The sequence below is a fragment of the Chlamydotis macqueenii genome, chromosome 5 (genome assembly GCF_036417535.1).
Source record: "Chlamydotis macqueenii isolate bChlMac1 chromosome 5, bChlMac1.mat, whole genome shotgun sequence".
NCBI lineage: Eukaryota > Metazoa > Chordata > Aves > Otidiformes > Otididae > Chlamydotis > Chlamydotis macqueenii.
This window is the reverse complement of record NC_141560.1, coordinates 17,281,713-17,301,781: the sequence shown is the minus strand read 5'-3', so window position 1 is coordinate 17,301,781 and position 20,069 is coordinate 17,281,713. Positions and strand designations below refer to the sequence as shown.

At 43.9% G+C, this 20,069-nt stretch overlaps 1 protein-coding gene across 2 annotated transcripts in view; it reads right to left on the bottom strand.

The window, feature by feature from the left end:
* Positions 1-1,264: 1,264 nt before the first annotated feature.
* PRIMA1 (proline rich membrane anchor 1) overlaps positions 1,265-20,069 on the bottom strand; it is a 53,647-nt gene continuing 34,842 nt past the window's right edge. The window contains exon 4 of one of the 2 annotated variants that reach the window (XM_086748287.1): positions 1,265-3,249. In XM_086748287.1, coding sequence (XP_086604413.1) covers positions 3,150-3,249 — 100 coding nt within the window. In that variant the 3' untranslated portion in view covers positions 1,265-3,149. Of the gene's footprint in view, positions 3,250-10,407; positions 10,504-20,069 lie in introns of those variants that run through there. The other variant, XM_086748288.1, reaches the window with a different exon arrangement.

Here is a 20,069-nt window from a genome sequence, read left to right as displayed (position 1 = left end):
TTAAACCACATCAGCAAACTTCAGACATCGTTCCTCAGTGACTCCGCCTTTCTAGCCCCTCTCTTCTGAAGACTCATATCTGCTTCCAGTATACTTTTCCAAGCACCTTTCTGAAGATCATCTTAAATTTTGGTGCAATAGAGTCAACTGTACTTAGGCAGGAATCTAAAGGCAAAACCACCCAGTGCAGGATTTCCCATCCCTCCCCGCCGTGGAGCTGTGCAAGCACTGAGAGCAAAGGCTCTGGGCAAGCTGCTGCTCTTCTGTGGCCAATGGATTTTAAAAGCACACTGGGGAATTCTTGTTTATGAACTATTATGGCAATGATGTGCCCAAATATGTTTATTTATTATCAGCATGTTGGATATGATAGTGCAAATCTGCCTATGCAAATAGGATACATCTACATCTCTGAAAACACTGCCACAGAGCCGGTATTTTTATCTTGATTATGCAGATGGGTAAACTGAGGCACAGAGAGGCAAAATTACTTGCTAGTAAACAGCAGATCAGAGGCAGAGTTGAAAGTAGAGCCCAGTCACCGCATGCTGCTCCTTGGAATGCCCTGCCTCCCCGCTCTCCATGAAGTTTTTAATGCTTGTGTTCCACTGAGGAGACCTCAGGACGCCAGCAGTGAGTCTGCTTGGGGGTTACGTCATGCACCAGGGTTTTCTCTCAGTGAGGACATTTTACCATTGACATCACTGAAAATCAGACAGTGTCTGGTGAGCATCTCAAGACTTCTTATTGCAAAAACAGACACATTTGGATGGACATAATGAGCTACAAATCCCTTTTGTGATTTTGGCCTTGCAGAACATGCCTTTAAAGCTGTATTAGGAAATAAATAAAATCAACAGCCTTTAGGGGAAAGTGCTAATCCTGAGCCTGTATCATGCTAAACTCATCTGCATTCATACTTCATACTCTCAGCTAAACATGCAACCAGTCTCAAACTATGCCACATTTAGGCAGAAACAACTGGAGTAAGAAAAGAAAGGCAAAGATAGGTAACTACACACACAAAAAAAAAAAGTTACAGCTTAAAAAATATTCTAGAAATATACTTGCAATATTTTTATTATAGTATTTAGGGGCTAAGTGCTTCAGGAAATCAACATTTGGGACACTAGACTCAAAGTGTAAATTCTGTCATTTTAATCCCACTTTGGATCTAAGAATATATCACTGGGTCTTGTGCAAGCACACCACATGACTATGGCAGGGAATGGTCCCGCTCTTGGGCAAAGGGTTACATAGTCCCTTTCACGTTTGTAATTGCATTCACTTCTCAAGAAAGTAATTTTATGTAGCTAAACTTCTACATAGTGATGACAGGCTAAAAAGCTAAATTAATACCTCCATGAATTCCTCAACAGCAGTATATAGCAGCATTTCATTTTATCATTGAAAAGACACTTATATTTACATACACCCTATCGTTCAATAGGTAATAAAAAACTAGAGATGGGCCTGAGCTGAAACTGCTGATTTGAACATCACCTTTTTTGGTGAAGGTCTGCAAAACATTGTCTTCCTCTACCACCAGCCCAAACTCTACATCCCAGCAACAGACCAACTGCAGACAGGAATGCGTTCAAAATCAGCGTCTGATTTCTGCAGTTCAGGCACATCCTTATAGAAAACTGAAAGCATCGGTGTGCAGCCCCTGCGACGGCTGGGGCGCAGCCATGTCCTGGACCAAGACTGGGTCAGCGCCTGGGAGTTACTCACAGACACGGAGACCTAGTGGTATCGAAGCCTGAGGTCCAGACAAGAAGCCAGGGTGGAAATTTGTCTTGCATTACATCACTACTTTCAGCACAGAGGTAAATGGAGACATACACGTGGAGGCGTGACAAGAAGGGAAGATTTCAGGAGGTGGGGAAAGACCAGCATCTCGGCTAGTCTCATTGCCTTTACCCTAGGGGTTACTTACTAAGTCTAACCTGAGATCCTATGTGAAATGAATTTGGGTGGATTTTGCTTTGCTTTAAGTAGTCTGCGATCTACGTCATGGAAAGTACAACACAAAGCTACGACGCTGAATTTGGCACGATTGGCAGTCTCTGTCCAGGAGAGACAGAGACTGAGTTAACGTGGGCACAACCAGCTTACCAGACCCTCAAAAGTGGTCCTCCAAGCCAGACCTACAAAGTCCTCGGTGGGTCAGTTCAGGAGACTCGACACTTTCAGGAAACAACAGTAATCAGTGAATGAAGAGGACTTTGAAAGGCTGCTGGTCCTTTCAACACAGTCCCACTCAAAAACTCACACCAAACTGTAAATAGCTTTTCTGTAGAGGTCTCCCTGGTGGATCAGCGTGATGCAAACACAGAGAAATGTGTAGAATTTCACAAAGGAAGAACTTTTTAAAGATTAAAAAATAACGTGTGATGCAAAAAAGGAGGCTGATTAGGAAATAAATGTTCAAAGCACCTCTTAGTAATATCTTTCTTTCAATAGCAATGCTAATTGTTGAAATCTGACATTTTGATTTTTTTCGCCTAGAAAGTCTTCAGCCATGGAAATTGCATAGTCACCACACCACAGATGAATTTCCTGGGTCAAGTCACAAGTTCGTGCAATTTTTGGTTGCTTGTTGGCTTAACAGAAACCTTTTTTCCCTTTTTAATAATGAAATAATAAGAATGATAAGAATGAAGTGTAAGCATACAAAACTGGACAGGCTGGAGAAGCACGTAGGTGACAGCTCCCACCCGTGACCCTCAGACCCACGTAATGAGCTGCTGCCACTCTGGCAGATCACCTTGTCCTTGACAGATCTTATTTAATCATCTTTTTGTGGATGTTCAATTCAAACTGAAAAGTGGAGGGGGAGCGAGGAAGAAGAAGAAGCAGGAGGCATCGCGACATCGCTTTCAAGAGATGCAGCATGCAATGCTTACGCCTTTGTGAGGCCTTTTCTCCAGACAGCCCGGGCGGGCGAGTTCATCCTTCCTTGGAGAAGCAGCAAGCCTGAAGAGCAGCCTGCTTTTCTCTTCTGAATCACTGATGCGTGCACTATTTCTGAAATGAAGTCCTTGGCTGCAGAGCTCCTTTCGTTGCCTTGTTTCACCCACCTTGCATACTCCGTGTGTGTGCTTTGAAAGTTTACCACCTCCTGCCCCTCGGCGGGGTTTCAGGGATTATACGACCGCATTGTTATCAACTGTTCTGTTGTTTTGGGAGGAGGTCATTGCATATTCAGCCTGACTGGTTCCATTCTCTTCTTTTCTCATTGGTTTCCTTGGGTCATCCCAGGTTCGATGATGTACAGGCAAGGTTGAGGGAGAAGAAAGGACAGAGATAAACATCATCTTTGTCAGTACAGATTGAAAGCAAGGACATGTCAGGTGCATCATAACACGGAACATCTCCTCTCTGTTTTCCCTTTCTGAACACAGGTCAAACTAGCAGTTGTATTTTGTCAAGCCTCATGATCCACCTGGAAGATGAGAGGGTTTCATCATAAGCCCTGTTGATGGGCTGTTGGTCTCCCCGTGCTAGCATGTGTATAGATACAGGTGTGTATTTTGCCTGAGACAAAGGCTACTGGAAGGAGACCCCTCCACCACCACCTTCATCCCTGGAATGGAGGCTTGGGTGCTGGGTCAGGCCTTGCCTTGGGGCAGTCCTGGGCCTTTCTCCTCAAAGTGCAACATCATTCAAACTGGCATGATGACTAGTCATGTCCACTGAGGACCCAACTCACTCAGCAGTCATCATAAAAGCACCATGTTTTATGATGGTCACCAGGTCACTAGGAGGAGACTCATCTGACCAGTGTAGACATGTACATCTGTGGTGACCACCCCAGACTGCCTTCACAGTCAATGGAGAGAAACAGGTACTTTTAAAACACAGTTCAGAGCAGCTTAAAGTGGATACCCAAAGTAAGCCAGGTGCCTTGTGCCCAAGGCATTCCTGTATCTTTGCACTGTCTGTGAAGGAAGGCTTGTTTACTTGCGCAGACACAGATGTCCATGTTCTAGGTGTCTGAGTTAGTGACTGAGCATGGTGCCTGCTGTGACCTACCAGTCCCCCAACACCACCCACTGAAATATCCCCTTTTTATTTTGTTTGGTGGCCACCAGCACCATTTGGTAACACAGGCCAGGACCACCAATGCCAATTGTGGGGCAATTCAGGAAATGCCCGGCATGTGCAGAAATCTAACAAGCATCTGCACATCACTGACCAAAATCATCTTATTTGGGGCTTTGAAGTGACTCTGAAAAGGGAGACCTGAGCATAAGTCCCGTAACAGACCATGTTACATCATGTAAGTGTTTCCCTCCCAACTTCTCTCCTCAAAAGTGGTGTGACCTTTATTTAAAGCTGAAGCTCTAGACTGAGTAGGAGCAAAAAACTCTGTGCTTTCCACACGGATATTTCAGACATTACTGCTTTGAGTTTAAGGTGCTTCTAAGGGCAAAAAGAGGACCAGAGAAACAAATGTAATACAACGGTCAGTCTGTGCTATTGTTCTTGACATCATTTAACAAAACAAAGAACAATTAAGAAAAAAAATAGTTCATGACATTGAATTTCAGCAAAGTATTAGTGAAAGATTTATGGAGAATGATTACAGGAAGATAATTTTTTTTTGCTTGTAATCTCAAATAAAATACTTCCGATGGTGATATCTTACGCCGTTCTTTAGCTGGTAAGAGTTAATGCTTGTTAATATCAGCCGCGATTCCAGCTGTTAGAGAACAGAAATGGAAGGGAAGGGAGACTAAGAGCTTTGTTGAACCCTTTTTCAGCTATTAACATGCTGCACCTGTCCGTATCTGGCACAAGCTTCTGTGGGTCTGTCTTTCATGATATTGTAAAGCACCCATCCACTCCATCACATCCCTGACAAGAGGAATGGAGAATCTGACGGCAATACTTCCCTTATTTTCTCTTGGGCCAGAAAAACGGTGTGGCTATCTTTAAACTTCTCTGCTGCTTTCAAAAATTCCTTTTTTTTTTTTCACTTGCCCACCCCCCAGTTCCAATCCTGACAATCAGCTCTATGAATGGTCAAAAAATGAAGACATTCTGGCCACTTCTACTTGGTATCTGTTTGTCTACCGTTTACCCCTTCTTCCTTTATTTTGGTCTCCTGTGTGTTTCTGCATCTCTCCAGTTCCATTTTCTTTCCCTGTCTAGCCTTTCTCTTTTTTTCTTCATGTTAAAAAATGTCTTCCTCTCCTTTTTATCTACATTTTTATTTTTTCTAGAAGTGATTTCAAGACCAAATTCTTCAGTCCTCCTGAAACTCTTCGTCCTTTCCTCACCCTTTTTTGGCTTCAGTTTCTGTTCCCAAGAGCAGCAGTGTGCTCTTTCCCCTCCCTGAGCTGGTCTCCCAGCACAGACCTGTGAGGTTCGGAGACTCTCCGCAGATGGTGAGACCTCTCTGGAGACACTGCTGGAGAGGCTGCCGGTGATATTGCACCACTGGCACTAGCATGCATTGGAAGTCTATTTTTCAGAGCTTGCAAATAGTGGAATGGAGATTTTATCGGGGTTCTGCTTTTGCCTTATCAACTGCTCAGGGTTAGTACTAGCAAAACAGACCAACTACTTTCTTGGGTCTCAATGAAACGGCTATTTTAGGTCTTTATTGATTTATTTATGGTAGACACAAAGTTCAGGCTTGGAGACTGCTCCATTTTTTTCCTTCACATGATTTGTTTCCAAATGCATGTCAGGCATGGGTTTGGGGTCAAACCTGCCTTGGTTACATCATCTAAACGATAGGCTTGACAGACTTGTATGCACTTGTCACAGTGATTCCAATTGACCTATGTATTTAGATATGCAAAGTCATTTTGGCCTGTTGCAATTTTTCAACTACCCTTTTGCATTAGGGCACTAGCTCTTTTTGTGCCACTAGCTCTGTGTGTCACTAGCTCTTTTTTACCTCAAATTTCATCCACTGTTGAGATCGAAGCATGCAAGTTTTCCTCTTACGCACCAAGAGGAGCCCTCTTATCCTATTTTCTGCCCAATAAGCTCGATTACGCATGATCTTCCCACACGCCATACTCTAAGCCTCCTTTCAGTTGAAGCGCTGTGGCCCTGCATTTACATATTAACATTTCAGGGTTGCTTTTAATCAATGAAAGTGATGTTCCAAATTAGTGAGGGAATGAGCAGGAGACTGTCTGTATCTGTGACATACTCACTTGGCGGCAGGCGAAACAGGCTGTTCGCTAACAAGCAGTTTGGATTGCTTTACAGTATGATTTGCTACACATTGTGTTTTAGCAAACAAATTGGTGCACTCTTCATGCCAAACATCTGCAAATGAAAGGTACATGCAACTCTGTACAGCTTAGTACACGCCTGAAACGATGCATCAGGGTCCGTATTAACCTCTCCACCATGCATGCATTAATGTGCATGAGTCCTAAAATCAAGAAAGCATCAAAAACCATTTAATAGTGTATTTCACACTAGCTTCAATTTCAGATGATGTTGTAATCACATTATAAATCGTATTCATCAAAGAAACTCACATTGGCTTGTCATACTGGCTTGTACCAGTTCTCTGTAGAGTCCTGTGTAAAGGTCAGTGTAATAATGCACAGTCAAACATAATTTGTATCTTCTATCTTTAGACAATTTCTTAGAGACACAGTTTTTGGGCTTTGACCATGTCTAGTCACAAAACTCAGTTGGCATATTTGACAAAAACCTTCCTGTCAGCTTTTGCTACTGGTGTGAATTTGGCACAGATCTACTCTCTGTAGGGCAGCTGTGCGGTAGAGTACTAGGCGAGGGTTTCACCTTGTGTCTCACTTGTATACACTTAAGAAAATCTCTATATATGACTTTTCAGACAAAATTAAGCAAAAGCTTACTAGATGATTCATTTAATCAGGACTTTATTATGCCTTATTACTTATAGGCTTATTGAAGCTTTGAGGAGAGTAAGATAACCCAGAAACGGGAACAGAAGTTTTGTCCAGAAGAGTAAACTGAAAGAGAGTTTAAAAGACACAATACAATCCATGTGCTCATACTCTTCAAAATGCTTTGTCCATCCCTCAGAAGGTATGAGAGTTAAGAATAAAACCTGATTTCATAAGACAAGCCTGAGCATTGCAAACCTGTTTCCTACTGCCTCCCTCCATAGCAATGTTTCTGTTGAGTGCCAGTGCACCATGGCCAGCATCTGGGAAGGCTGGGCCTTGGGGAAACCCAGCCAAGCTAGGAAGGGGTGACCCTGGGCTGGCAGCAGAGAAATTAAGGGATCTTAAATTCCCCTCCTTCTGGGGCTCCCACACCCAACTCAGCACTGCCAAGAGTGAGCAACCTGATCTAGCTGAAGACGTTCCTGCTCCTTGCAGGGGGGTTGGACTACATAACCTTTAAAGGTCCCTTCCAACCCTAACCATTCTATGATTCTAAGAGATGCCTGCCTTCACGTGGGATTTGCTGCCCTGGATTATCCTCTGAGGGAAACACTTATCCTGTTTCTCTACAAAACAGGAATGCAGTTTCACCTCAAGGTGGCTCCTACCATGAATAACGCTGCTACCAAGCTCTGTGGGCAGCCCCACTTTTGCATGTCACAGCACAGGCCCGTGCTATGGGGAAAGATAAGCAGCTGGCGAGCTGCTCTACTGGCTAGCTTCTGTCTTGGCAGTGGCAGGTGCTGGGTCGCACGTGTGTCTGCTGATCCCCGGAGCAAAGCGGCAGAAGGGAAGAGGCAAATCAGAGAGCTGAAAATACATCACTTATACGTACAACGACTTCAAAGCTCTTCTCCATACCGATGAATATTTCATTAGCTATCAACACATAAAAATTAATGACTTTCAATAAAACTGGGTCTCATATGACACACCCATTTGCCTCACAGAATTGGTCTGTCCTGATGTGCCCCCAGTGCACAGCAGAAATATCAAAGCTACCAGTAGAGATCCAATAGCAGCAGCATCTTCCTGTGTTAGAAAAATTGTCCAAGAAACACAGTAAATACCTGGTAGGTATATTTTCACTCAGCTTCATATCCTGGGCCAGGATGCTAGTGGTATCTGTGGCAGCTATGTTTAGAGCTCTCAGCTAGACTTCACTGCTGGAAGCCCAGACAAGACAATGTGTGGGCTACAGTCACACTTCAAAACCATCCTTATTTAGCAGATACAGGATAGGAATGGAAGAATAAGTTTTGTAATGTTATTCAATTATTGGACTGTCTCTCCCAGTAACCTGAATTTTATAATATCATAAAGAAAATGAATGGAGGCTGTTTACATCTCACTACTGGGAGCACTCATCAAAGAGCCTTTGATTCATGCTGGCCATCGGCCACTGGCGGTGAATTGGTTCCCATGATAGCAACTGGCAGGAGAAGTGTACTCGCTTTCTAAGATCAGTTTGTGAACAGGACCCCTGCTAGAGGGGCTCAGTGCACTGACAACAGTTGCTTTTTGGGACATAGCCATTGAATTTGTGTGCAGCTGCCCACCATGAGCCTTGGTTAATTATTAACCTGGGCTGGCCAGCCTGGCGCTACAGCCCAGGCATATGGGGCTCATGTTAAAGAAGGACACTTCTCTGGAGGTAGTTTTCAGATGCGTGAAAAGAGAGTCATATTCTGACTTCTCCCTTTGACTGTCTCACAGAGGCCAGAAAAATTCAATCTGGATATTTTTTTGTTTGACAATGTAAAGATAAACATCAAAAAAGTAACCCTAATGATGAAAATTCTCCAAAACTTGTTTTTCACTATTAAATTAGTTAACAGCCATATGTGGACCATCTATCTGTCCAGAAAAGAACCAGCATACTATTTGTTCCTCATAGGAAGAGGTTACTGGCTCAACTATTTCCCACGTACAAAGCAAATGTTTTACAGTTATAATAAAAAGCAGCTCCATCTGGACAACTTTCAGCAATGCATTCACTACTGCTCAATGTTTGTCAAGGACCAATGTTTAATACTTTCAGTCTCCCAGGGCTTTTACACGGATTCCCTGTATTTCCATCTTTGGTCTGGTTAGATAGTCCAGCATCTAAAAGACAAGCAGTCATGCCCCAGTATTTATTACTCATTATCCCAATATGTGATGTTTTCAACTTAATCTTCCAAACTAGAAAGTCTTATAGGTAACCTGGATGGTATTACTTGCACTGTTTGGAAGGACTATGTATACTGGGTTACTTTCAATTTTGGACATTTGATGGAAGTCTCCTTCCTCAAGCCACATTGCCCCTTTGCTCTTTATTAAAAAAAAAAAAAAAAAAAAGAGGTGTATTTTCTGAATCAGAAAAGGCCATTCCTTCCCTAGAGACCTTTGAGTACTTCAGTCTCAGCCAAACAAAACTAGTGGCCAGCTGATAAATAAGATTTACAGGAGAAAGTAAGCGTACAATTTTGAACATCTTCAGACCTTTTCTGTCTCTTATATGTGGAGAAGGGGAGATCTGCACAAGTGCACAGTGCAAGGACTTACAAACAATGAGAAAGTCTCTTTCACAGCACTGCAAGTCGTGTTGCATCAACAGGCTTTGATCTAGCCCCAAGATACTGTCTCCTAAGGAGAGTTTCTTCTTTTCTGGCTGTTCATATGAGCATTTTCAAGCCTGCAATTTATGGCTAATTCCGCTCTCCCGCACAGCCATTTTTAGCTGACCAGTTTCTGGAGTATATTTAAGCAAGCCCTGCAGGCACGTGGGTGATTTCTGTTTTAGGGTGGTTCACACTCCCCTGTGACAGTCAAATTCCCCTTGCTGTGCATGGATTGAAGATCTAGCCTTTGTTGAGTGCTTCTCTCAGGGGGAAAAAAAAAAAAAATCCCTATGGAGCCGCTCTGCAGCCATTCATCAGCAGTTAGAGGTTCCCTGAGCTGGTGCGCTGGCACTGCAAAACGTGGTGGGCAGATCTCTTTCTGCAGAAGTGCATCTATCTCAGCCTCCTGAAATCACTCTGGGTATACCTGAAGGGAGGATTTGGCCTGTTCAGATTGCAAGTAATTGCAATAGATTGCTGAGCCACATGTGAAATTTAAGAAGTGGAGTTTAGTCTTCATTTATTTTCAGCTGTGCAAAGTCAGAGTAATTCCACAGACTTTGGTGGACTTGAGGAGCATTTGTTCTGATATTACAGAGAAAGATCTGTCCCTGGGAGACTAAGGTGATGCAATCACATGTCCTGCTAGGTCTTCAATTAAACTAACTTCAGAAATTATGCTCCTACACAAAACCAAACTTAAGGAAGAGAAGCAGCTTTATTATCAGGATACTGGACTATTAACTGACATCATTGATAAAAGTACTTTCAGTGACCCCTCACATTACAACCCATTCTTTGCATTCCCTATAATGATCTTTAAAAGGTTTTATTGACTGGAGTGATATTACAGCTGACGTTATCCATCGAGCGTTTTCAGTGCAGGATACATCATCCATATGTTTTGATGACAAAAGGAAAAAAAATGAATGGGTCTAATGTAAAAAAATGAGCTCATGTTGCCAGCCTTTCAGTCTGGCAGAAAGCCACTAAATGGGAAAAAAAAAAAAAAAAAAAAGAAGAAGAAAAAAATTACATCAAATGCATGGAACAAAGGCACCTTGCTTTGAACAAAGCCAAAATATGTCTGGAGGATGGCCAAAGCCATGACTGTGCCCAGCAATGCCCTTTGGGGATGAGCTGGGCAGGCTCCTACTCCTCAAAGGCCTCTCCTGCCACAGAGCAATGTAGGCAGCTAAGGTACCTTCATGGAGCTGTATAGTAATGCAGAAACAGCCTGGGATTATCAATATATATGTAGCTCCCAGATAAGTGCGATTATATGTCACTCTATTGCATTAGGCAGGATCTGCCCTAAGAAGTCTATAATTCAAAGAAAGAAGCCAGCTCAAATTTCTGCCTAATTTGTTACAGAAGATGATAAACAAGCTTGAACAACCTAGTCTAATGAAAAGAAAAGAGGGGACGGGATTGGTCTCAGGGGACACCAGGAAAGGAAAAGGGTGTTTGAATGGAAGAAATGGGAAGTAAACATGGGTAAATTTAGGCTGGAGTTGCACACAAGATTCTTCCGCTCTCAGAAGAATAATGATTTGAATTGTGACTGCTGGAGGAGGCAGAAGGGAGAGAGGGAAAACTACACAGCTTCAGGAAGGAAACTGGTATGCTTATGAACAGGATCAAATGCCACAGTGCCCACAATACTGGGGACAGACGGGGTGACCCAAGGGTCTTGTTCCAATCCCATCTTACTAAGATGTCTAGGCTGCCACCTTGAAGAATCAAAGAAGGAACACTAACTGCTTCAGGGAACTGAAACAACCGATGTAACAGGAGAAATCATTTCACTCAACTTCAAGTGCAGCCTCAGTTTCCCTAGAGTTGATTCTCAGTGATCAAGGCAACACCTATAGTCAGAGCTAGACATGGGGTGCGTTGCTCTACTATGGCACCCAGGTCTGGGCAATGACTGGGAACAGGCAACAGTTGGACAATGAACGCAGTACACTCTCCTAGTTTGCTTTTTTTTCCCCCCATTTCATGCAGATTGGAAGGGGGAAAAGAGTAGCATTTCCCAGAGCCTCCAGACTAGAGCAGACTGGATGCATTACTGCAGTAGCGGCATTAAGCTGGTGTCTCACTAAAATTAAAGTCATGGAGCTTGCATAATGATGGATAAAAATCTAAGGCTGCCCCCAAACTGAACTGTGCACACTCTCTGGGCTTTGGTGACCACAAGCTCAACACACAGGTTTGCTCCTTTGTTTCTGCACACATTTGTGACAGCTCTCCATGACCCACACAAAACTGAGACACACACATTCTCACAGGTGCTGGCATGAAGGAAACAAACACTCCTCTGCTATCTGCCACTCAGTAATACAAAAACACCAGTGGAAGCCCAAACTGAGATCTTTCTCTTAGTCCTTTAAAATTCTTCAGTCTTTCTGGAACAGACCGAAGAACACCTATCATGATTCAATGCTTTTCGTCCTCAAAGTGCTTAGCAAACATTAATTAGGAAATCTGGAGAAACATGCTTTTCAAGTGCCCAGCGGTACCAATCCTGATCAATACCTTGCTTTTTTTTATATAGATAACACATCTAAACATATACATTGAACAAACCATGAAAACTACCTACCTGCTTCTGCGCAGCCACAGTGAGGCCAGTAAAAGACATTTATAAACTATTATTTAGCTGGGCTCCCAATTAGACCTCCTTACAAAAATATATGTATATTGGAGGGGAAAACAGAGGAGGGAAAAGGTGCAGGAATCCCCTACCACGTCTGCAAACTGGCTGGCTGTGGTGCCCCGTGCTCCGGGTCAGGGTGAGCACCAGTACTGGAAAAATGTGGAGTTGGAACAACAAGGTGGTGGAGAAAGGAGATGAGCAAGGGCTGCTCTTCGCTGCTGTATCGCTGTCTCTCAAGCCAAGTACATTTCTCACCAGCCAAGTGACTGAGATATTGCCGTTTTAGGCACTGGACTTTTCCATTCCCAAAACAAACTTGATCTTCCATGCTATTTTGTGCCCAGGTTTTTTTCTGAATGTAGATAATGACCTTGCTATTTGATCTCTCGCAAACACAGGCAACAATTTGAACGATGGACTTGATCTATACAGAAGAACAAGGCTACTGCTATTTCACAGAAACATTTAAACAGAATTTCACAAAATTATTTAAATAGAAATGATTAATTTCTGTGCAGATTATGATTAATCCTCTGCAGATTTTCCATTATAGAAATGTCTTTAATAGAAGAGTGTCTGCAACACAAACAAATGCAAGGAACTGAGAAGAAAATTAAAACTTGTAAAATGAACTTTGCAGCTATCTAGATCACTTTGCATTTGAGGCAATCTGTCTCTGCCACCAACTAGAGCAAGACCACTAATTTCCAAGCTGCTTCTGACTTTCTCCACCCACAAAGAACAGTCAGCAGAGCCAGACCCTGCTCTTTGCAGGATAAACGCAAACTCACTGAGAGTGGACGGCACAGGGCGGTCCCAGCATTCCCATACTCCAGGTGTGCAATGTGGCAACTCCACGCAGAGGCAGAACAACCAGCCAGTCCTGCACACCTTGATGTCCACACAAAGGTTTGGTTTTGTGCAGTTTAGGAGCTAAGTGTCTTTAGACAATTTTAAGTGGTGACAATTTCTGAGGAAGGATTTGAGTTCAGCCAGTCTCCACATTGGCTTCTCAGGGCTCAGAGCAACTGAAAGGAAGAGACAGGTTAGCCTGCAGTTCCTGCAAACACCAAAGAAAGCACCATTTCTCTACCTGGGACCTCTTTTGAACGGCCAGAATGAGGAATGACTCTGTTTTCCCACTCTTGCCATGCACACAGCTGGGATCAGACCCTTTACACCAGACCCCCTGTTAGCGCTTCACTCCATCACCTGGCAGTAGCTTTGGGAATGGATGCTGCGATGCCTGTCTCCACAAATGCCCTCTGACATGGCTATTTAGCCAACTCTCTGAGACAGACAAACCAAGAGCATTGTTTTCCAGCCCATACTGGAGGGGGTGGCCACATGCCTGCTGACAGAGGGGACACCAGAGTCAGAGTGAGATAAGCCTGTGACGGAGCAGGACCACCCCAGCAGATGCCATCTTCTCCCACCCCAGCTCTGCCCACGCTGACCTACTGCGTGTCTCGCCTTCGCAGCAAGGCTCTCCCGAGCAAGGAGCTGTGTGCTGCTTAGCAACTTGGAAGCATTATAAATATTTAGCAGTAACTATGGGGGGCGCAGAGCAGGAAGGACAGAGGTAGCAGAAATCAGACCGTGAAGCCACACAAGTGGTGGCAGCACAGCTGCAAGGGGCTCGAGGGTGGCTGCAAGTGATCGACCTGCGCCCGAGGAGTGTCGCAGCTCTGTGCAGGGGGACCCCATCCACATCCTTTGTGCCTTGGGCAGTGTGGCTACACAGCAGCAAACAGCACAGCAAGGCAGGGGTGTGTGCAATGTGACTTCCCTTCAGAGCAGCAGGGACTCCCAAAACCAGCTGGTGTAGACAAGCACCCCTGAGTCTTCCTTTATCAACACCTGCTTTCAGCTAAGGCATGAAAAAGCTGAGACCTTGTTTGGACACCAAGTTGTGACTAATTAGACAAAGGTGTGAAACGAATGCACATAAATTACAGAGCGAAGTAACGCTGCTGTGGTCAGATGTCTCGTTACCTCTGGCTGAGATTCCCCACACAGGAGGAAGTGTGTCTGAGTGCAGCTTCTGCCCTTCCCTGAGCTCTACCTTTCCCTGGGGTCTCTGCACACAGAAGTCCAGGTTAGAGCCAGGCATCAAAATCAAAGTCAACAGAAGCCACAAATCAGAGGAGCCAGTGGTGGCACCAAGCCAAGGCTGCTGGCCAGAAGCAGGATGAAAGGTCAGGCAGAAAGGGAGTATCTTCTGCGTGGTCAAATCTGGGGCAACGTGGAGGTGATGCAGGAAACAAAGCTCTGCAGAAAACAAGAAAAGGTGGAGACTGGGAGGGGAATGGGGAATGCACAGAGGGCTGAGGTGCGCTGAACTGTCCTGAGCATCCTGAAGGTGGTCAGACGCATGTGATGAGTAGGGGACCAACTGGTGCTTAGCCGCTCCATGGACATGTCTGGCTTGTTGTCACCCCAAGGCAGAGCAGTGCGAGTCCAGGCAGAGCCTGCCTGGTGCAGTGTCGGGCATGTGTGGGAACCGCTGGGGCATTTCCACACTTTTCTGGCTTTCTCAGCCTAAATTTTGGGGCTTTAGAGTTCCTGCAAATCCACTGAGAGCTGCAGTTGTTCAGCCACCAAAGAAATCAAGCTTTACTGCTTTTACTCCAGATGCACTACAAATCCTTCGTGGAAAGGAAAAGGGGGCAATAATGGCACCCAGCAGGTTCCTATGGGATTCTTGTTGTGTAAAAGGGACTTCTGGGTGATAAAGAGCTGGAGTAACTGAGCTACACCCCTACCTCACTACCATGGGTACAATTCCCTTTGAGTCATAATAAAGATTGTCCCAGGCACCCCAGGATGCTGCTGCTGGGTTCTTGCAGGCTGTAACAAATGCAATCTTAGGCTCAGATATCCTGGACAGTCAAGCCAAAAAGTTTCTTCAAGTGTCCCTGCACGCTGTGCTGGGTACATCTCAGCCCCAGCTGTGGCTTTTCACCAGCAGGGTCAGCAACAAGTGCCCTTGTGTCAGCTTGTAAAAAACTATGATTGTTTTAAAAACTAAACGAATTTCTAAGAAAACTTTATTTCTTTGCCTTATAAGATTTTGAATATGTAAGAGTCTTGGGTTTAAACTCAGTTTTTAGACTAGTAGGTGAAGAGGACCCTGATCTTACATTTATTTAGATTACTTCAGAAGTTATGGCTTCAGGAAAAAATGTAACAGAAAACTCATGGTAAAACTGGCAACTCTCCTATATGTTTCAAAGCTCTAGTATCCACTTGTGTCTTCTAATTGTGCTGGTCTAAATCAGGAATATCTAAACCAATACAATTAGACCAACATGAGCATTATACTCTGGCATGAGCCTGTAAAATCCACCTGTGGCTAATACAGAGTTGCACCAAGGCAGTAACTGTCTAATTCTTGAATCTATTGCAAGATGCCTGCCCATTCAATGTGGTACCCTCATCTGCAGCAGACAACGGGAAAATGGCAAGTTCATTTCTGCTGACAGTGAAAAGTTAATCGATCACAGGATAGACCATAATGCTATACAGATTTCCATTGGCATCTTTGACAAGATACCACAAATTAGGAGTGAACAAGTGAAAAATGATCCATAGGAGAGTATTCTGTGAAAAACCTTGGACCACTTGCTTTGTGCTAAAGACTAAAGCCTCCTGCAGGCTTCTGGTGTTCCTGGCTATGAGAAACCATGGGGCATTTTATCCATTTATGATAACAAATTTTCTCCCTAGCAGAATGTGACTTTGGTATAACTTAAGAGAGATGAAGAAATCCTTCCCTGTAATAGTTACGCAAATATATAGTGCTTATAAAAATCCCAGACTGACACCACTGAAGAGCAGAGCCTCCTGCTTGTCTGACAAACACATACTGCACAGGCAACAGCAAAGCAAACTTTCCTGCACAGCACTGCCAATGTGGCTCGCCTCAGCCATCTCTCTGAATGAAAGGCTATTGCATCCACTATACTCCTTGATCCTTTATGCAAATGAACCTGCTAACAAGTAGTAGCAATACTTTCTCTATTCTACTTGAAAAATGAGGTCAACCCTTCTTCATCTTGATGCACCCAAAAAACATTGGGCACCACCAACTGTTAGTCTCCCATCCCAAATTCCCAACAATGCCACTGAATCAGCACAATGAATACAGCAGAGCTCTAGCATCTCCAGTGGGCTTAGGTCAAGTGTTAAAGCTGTTCAACAGCTTTGTCTCATATATGCTGCTTTGAAAATCATTGCATAACCAACACTCAGATTTCAATACTATTTGGAAGAACAACTGTTTTTCCTCGTACTAGCACTCAGTTTTCATCAAGTAAAGCCACATTTAGTTTAATAAATAATGATAGCTTTGAAAGAACACAAGAAAACCAACAAGAATTGAGAGGAGTTGTGCCTCTCCATCTGTGGAGATATTCAAAACCTAGCTGGACACAGTCCTGGGCAAGCTGCTCTAGCTGACCCTGCTAGAGCAGGAGTTTGGACTAGATAATCTCAGCCTGTCCCTTCCAACCTCAATCATTCTGTGATTCTATGAACTCATTTCTCGGTGGTTAAAAAATAGGATCTCCTGCAGAAAGATTGGCTGCTGAGAGTATTTAATTTGTCATTAGTAGATCATCTGCAACCTTATTCTAAGGATGGGAGTAAATTCACCACTGGGAGATGATAAGGCGTAAAGGCTAAGCAACACATGGGGACATTGGGCTTTGCTTAGAGGTGACAGAAGAGGTGTCACCTCAGGTGGACAGTGGTGCTCAGCAGTAAATGCTGATCCTGTTGTTGATAAGCATCAACATTCAGCCAGTGGAAAAGATAATGAGGCTACAGTATGACTGTCTTTTACTTGCTCTTCCAAAATCTTGAAGTTTGTCTTTCTTTCAACTGCCGTTAGTGACGTTCCCAGGTCTTCCCAATAAAGACATATTCCCCTTTGAATGGCTCTTCTTAGGGCACTTTTGCAGAGCTGAACTGGTTTGACTGGTTGCATCACAGATCTGTCCCCACAGATCTCTCCTTCTTCTTCCCTTTGAGTACAAGGGAACGGCACTTTTAAACACAGTTTTTCCACCAACTATCTCACTTCATCTTCTAAGTAATTACCATCTTTCCAGCCATCTGCTGAGAATTAAGGGACCATTTCAGTACAAACCCTTCTAACGTGTGAGGGAGAACAGAAGAGATTAACAATCTCAGTTCACCTTGACCTGTCTGCCATCAGCCATGCTGTGAATATCCACTTCAAAGCAACTAAGTAAGTTTAGGACATCGTTCTGTCTTCTCTCCCCACATGGAAAAGCACTGTTGTGCTGTGGTTAGTAATGATTTTGGACTAGATTGTGCTCAGCCTCAGTGCCTGAGGAGTGCTGAGCACAATCTAGCACAGTGCTTGCTTCTCCATCAGGAGATGGCCAAGTGGAGGACCACACAATCCCTGCTCTTTGGGGGAGTGAGTGGTACAAAATGGGCTGGGCAAGGGGTGTGGGGCCATGATCTGCTGTGCAGGACATACACCTCTGCACAATGGGACACACTCTTCCATACATAGCAGCTCACCACAGCCCCAAATTCCACTTTTTACCCTCCTTAAATAAGCCTCCATGTTTTCCCCTTGCAAGCACCTGCCTCATTTTCTCAAACAAAACAGACATTCTGAACCTTGCTCCTGCTACTGAAACTAGACCCGGCAGTATACAGCTTCCATTAATCATACACTAATGCTGAGTATCCTAGAAAATACCTGAGCAATGAATTTTAAGGCAGTTTAAATATGACCTGTCATTTTATTTCAGTGCAATGTTTTCTTCCATGTAATTACTATTTGAAGGTGAACTCAGCGCCTATTTAAGGAAGTGTGCATGTAGGCATTTATGATACCTTTCTCTGAGGCTATGAGACACATACCAAACTGTTGTGGCTTGACAAAGTTAGAATAGTGAGTAAAAGGTACATCATGTAAAACTTTGCTATCATCAGCCTGCTTTCTCTGCTGACTTAGCAACAGAGCTCTTTGGCAGCGAACTCTGTGGTACATCTGAGAGCAGAGGTATGAATCCTATCTAAAATTCAGCAGAGCCAAGGAGTCACATCCCTAGGCACAATGGGCTGCTCATGGGTCATCTCAAATGATATGGATGTTCTGGAGATACTAAGTACAGGTTTTTCATGTGTTGGAAAATCATCTGAAACACCTCCTGAAACACCTGCCAGACTGCATAGCTGGCACATCAGCTGGCAGAGAGACCAGGATGTTCAGCTTTGCTTTCCCTTTTGAGGTTTAAGAGATGGCTCCAGTATCTTAATTTTATGCAGGGAGCCAGGGATTTATTTTTCCCTTTTATGTAAATATCTTCCTCCCCTCACAGACACTGACACACCAGTGAGCTACAGAAACAGGATTACATACTGCAGGTCCCTCTCTCCCCCATCTCAGTTGCTTATTTACCAAACAACTCTTATTAATCCTCTTTACTGTGTTTACTTCCCACGTCCCTCCAGTCTTACTGTCTAACTACTATGCAGGTCCTTGGAGATGTTAAAAGAAGGCTTAAGAGACAGCCACCTCCAGAGCTGATTAAATGAGCCAAGCTCCACTGATTGTTTTTGAATCTATACCATTTTACACCAGATGAAGATTTGTTAGAGCTGTTGACATTCACAGTGCACTTGCCCAAGTCCAATCCACAAACCATGCGATACTGAAATGATCCAGTTTCCTCCAGCTAGTTTATGTGCTAGTTTATGAACTGTCCATGGACGTCCTGCTTTTACTCCTTGGTGACCGTCTTACAAGGAAAGAAAAAGAACAGCAGGTTTTTACAGGCAGAGACATGGTAGAGAAATATCTAGAGGTATTCCAGACTGAACCAGTTATTTGTCTGCTCTTGCTATATATTGCAGAAATCATTGGTTGTGAGATTACTTTCCTTATCCACAAAACGAGCAGAAAAGTCGCACTGCTTACAGTGGGCCTGAGCCCTATCCAGTAAGTGATTAAGCTTCTCCTAGAAATCTACAAATGTTAGACTGTGATTGCTGCTGGTGCTAAGTGTCAATCCTTAAATTTTTTCTAATGTGCCATGGAAAATTTTCTTAAGTTAAAATTTACATTTTAAAATAGAGGAAATATCCCTCTGTTACCAAGACCAGAAAAAACAGCTGTTACCCCACTGCCAAACTGAGGGTGTGTACCCATGCTACACGCCATGTGTGTACCCATGCTGCAGCAAAACACAGTATCACATGCGATCTCCTCCAGTGCTTGACTTATGCAGTAACACACATCTGTACTGGTGTGGCGATCATGCAGTGCCCAACACTGCAGACAACAGCATAGAATCATAGAATCATAGAATGGTTAGGGTTGGAAGGGACCTTCAAAGGTCATCTAGTCCAACCCCCCTGCAAGGAGCAGGGACATCTCCAACCAGATCAGATTGCTCAGAGCCCTATCCAACCTGGCCTTGAACGTTTCCAGGGATGCGGCATCTATCACCTCTCTGGGCAACCTATTCCAGTGTTCCACAACCCCCAATGTAAAAAATTTTTTTCCTTATATCTAATCTAAATCTACCTCCCTCTATTTTGAAACCATTACCCCATGTCCTGTCACAAGAGGCCCTACTGAAGAGTCTTTCCTGTAGGCCCCCTTGAGGTACTGGAAGACAGCTGTAAGGTCTCCCCAGAGCCTCCTGTTCTCGAGGCTGAACAGCCCCAAGTCTCTCAGCCTGTCCTCATCACACATGGGAAATTTAGAGGCTGCTTTAAGAGCCTTCAAAGAATCACCCAATATGTTCAGTCAGCAGTTCTCTGAGTATTAAAGCTGATTGACACATTTTATTATTAGTTCCATCATTGGCTTTCCGGGCTGCAAGCGCACATTGCTGGCTCATGTTG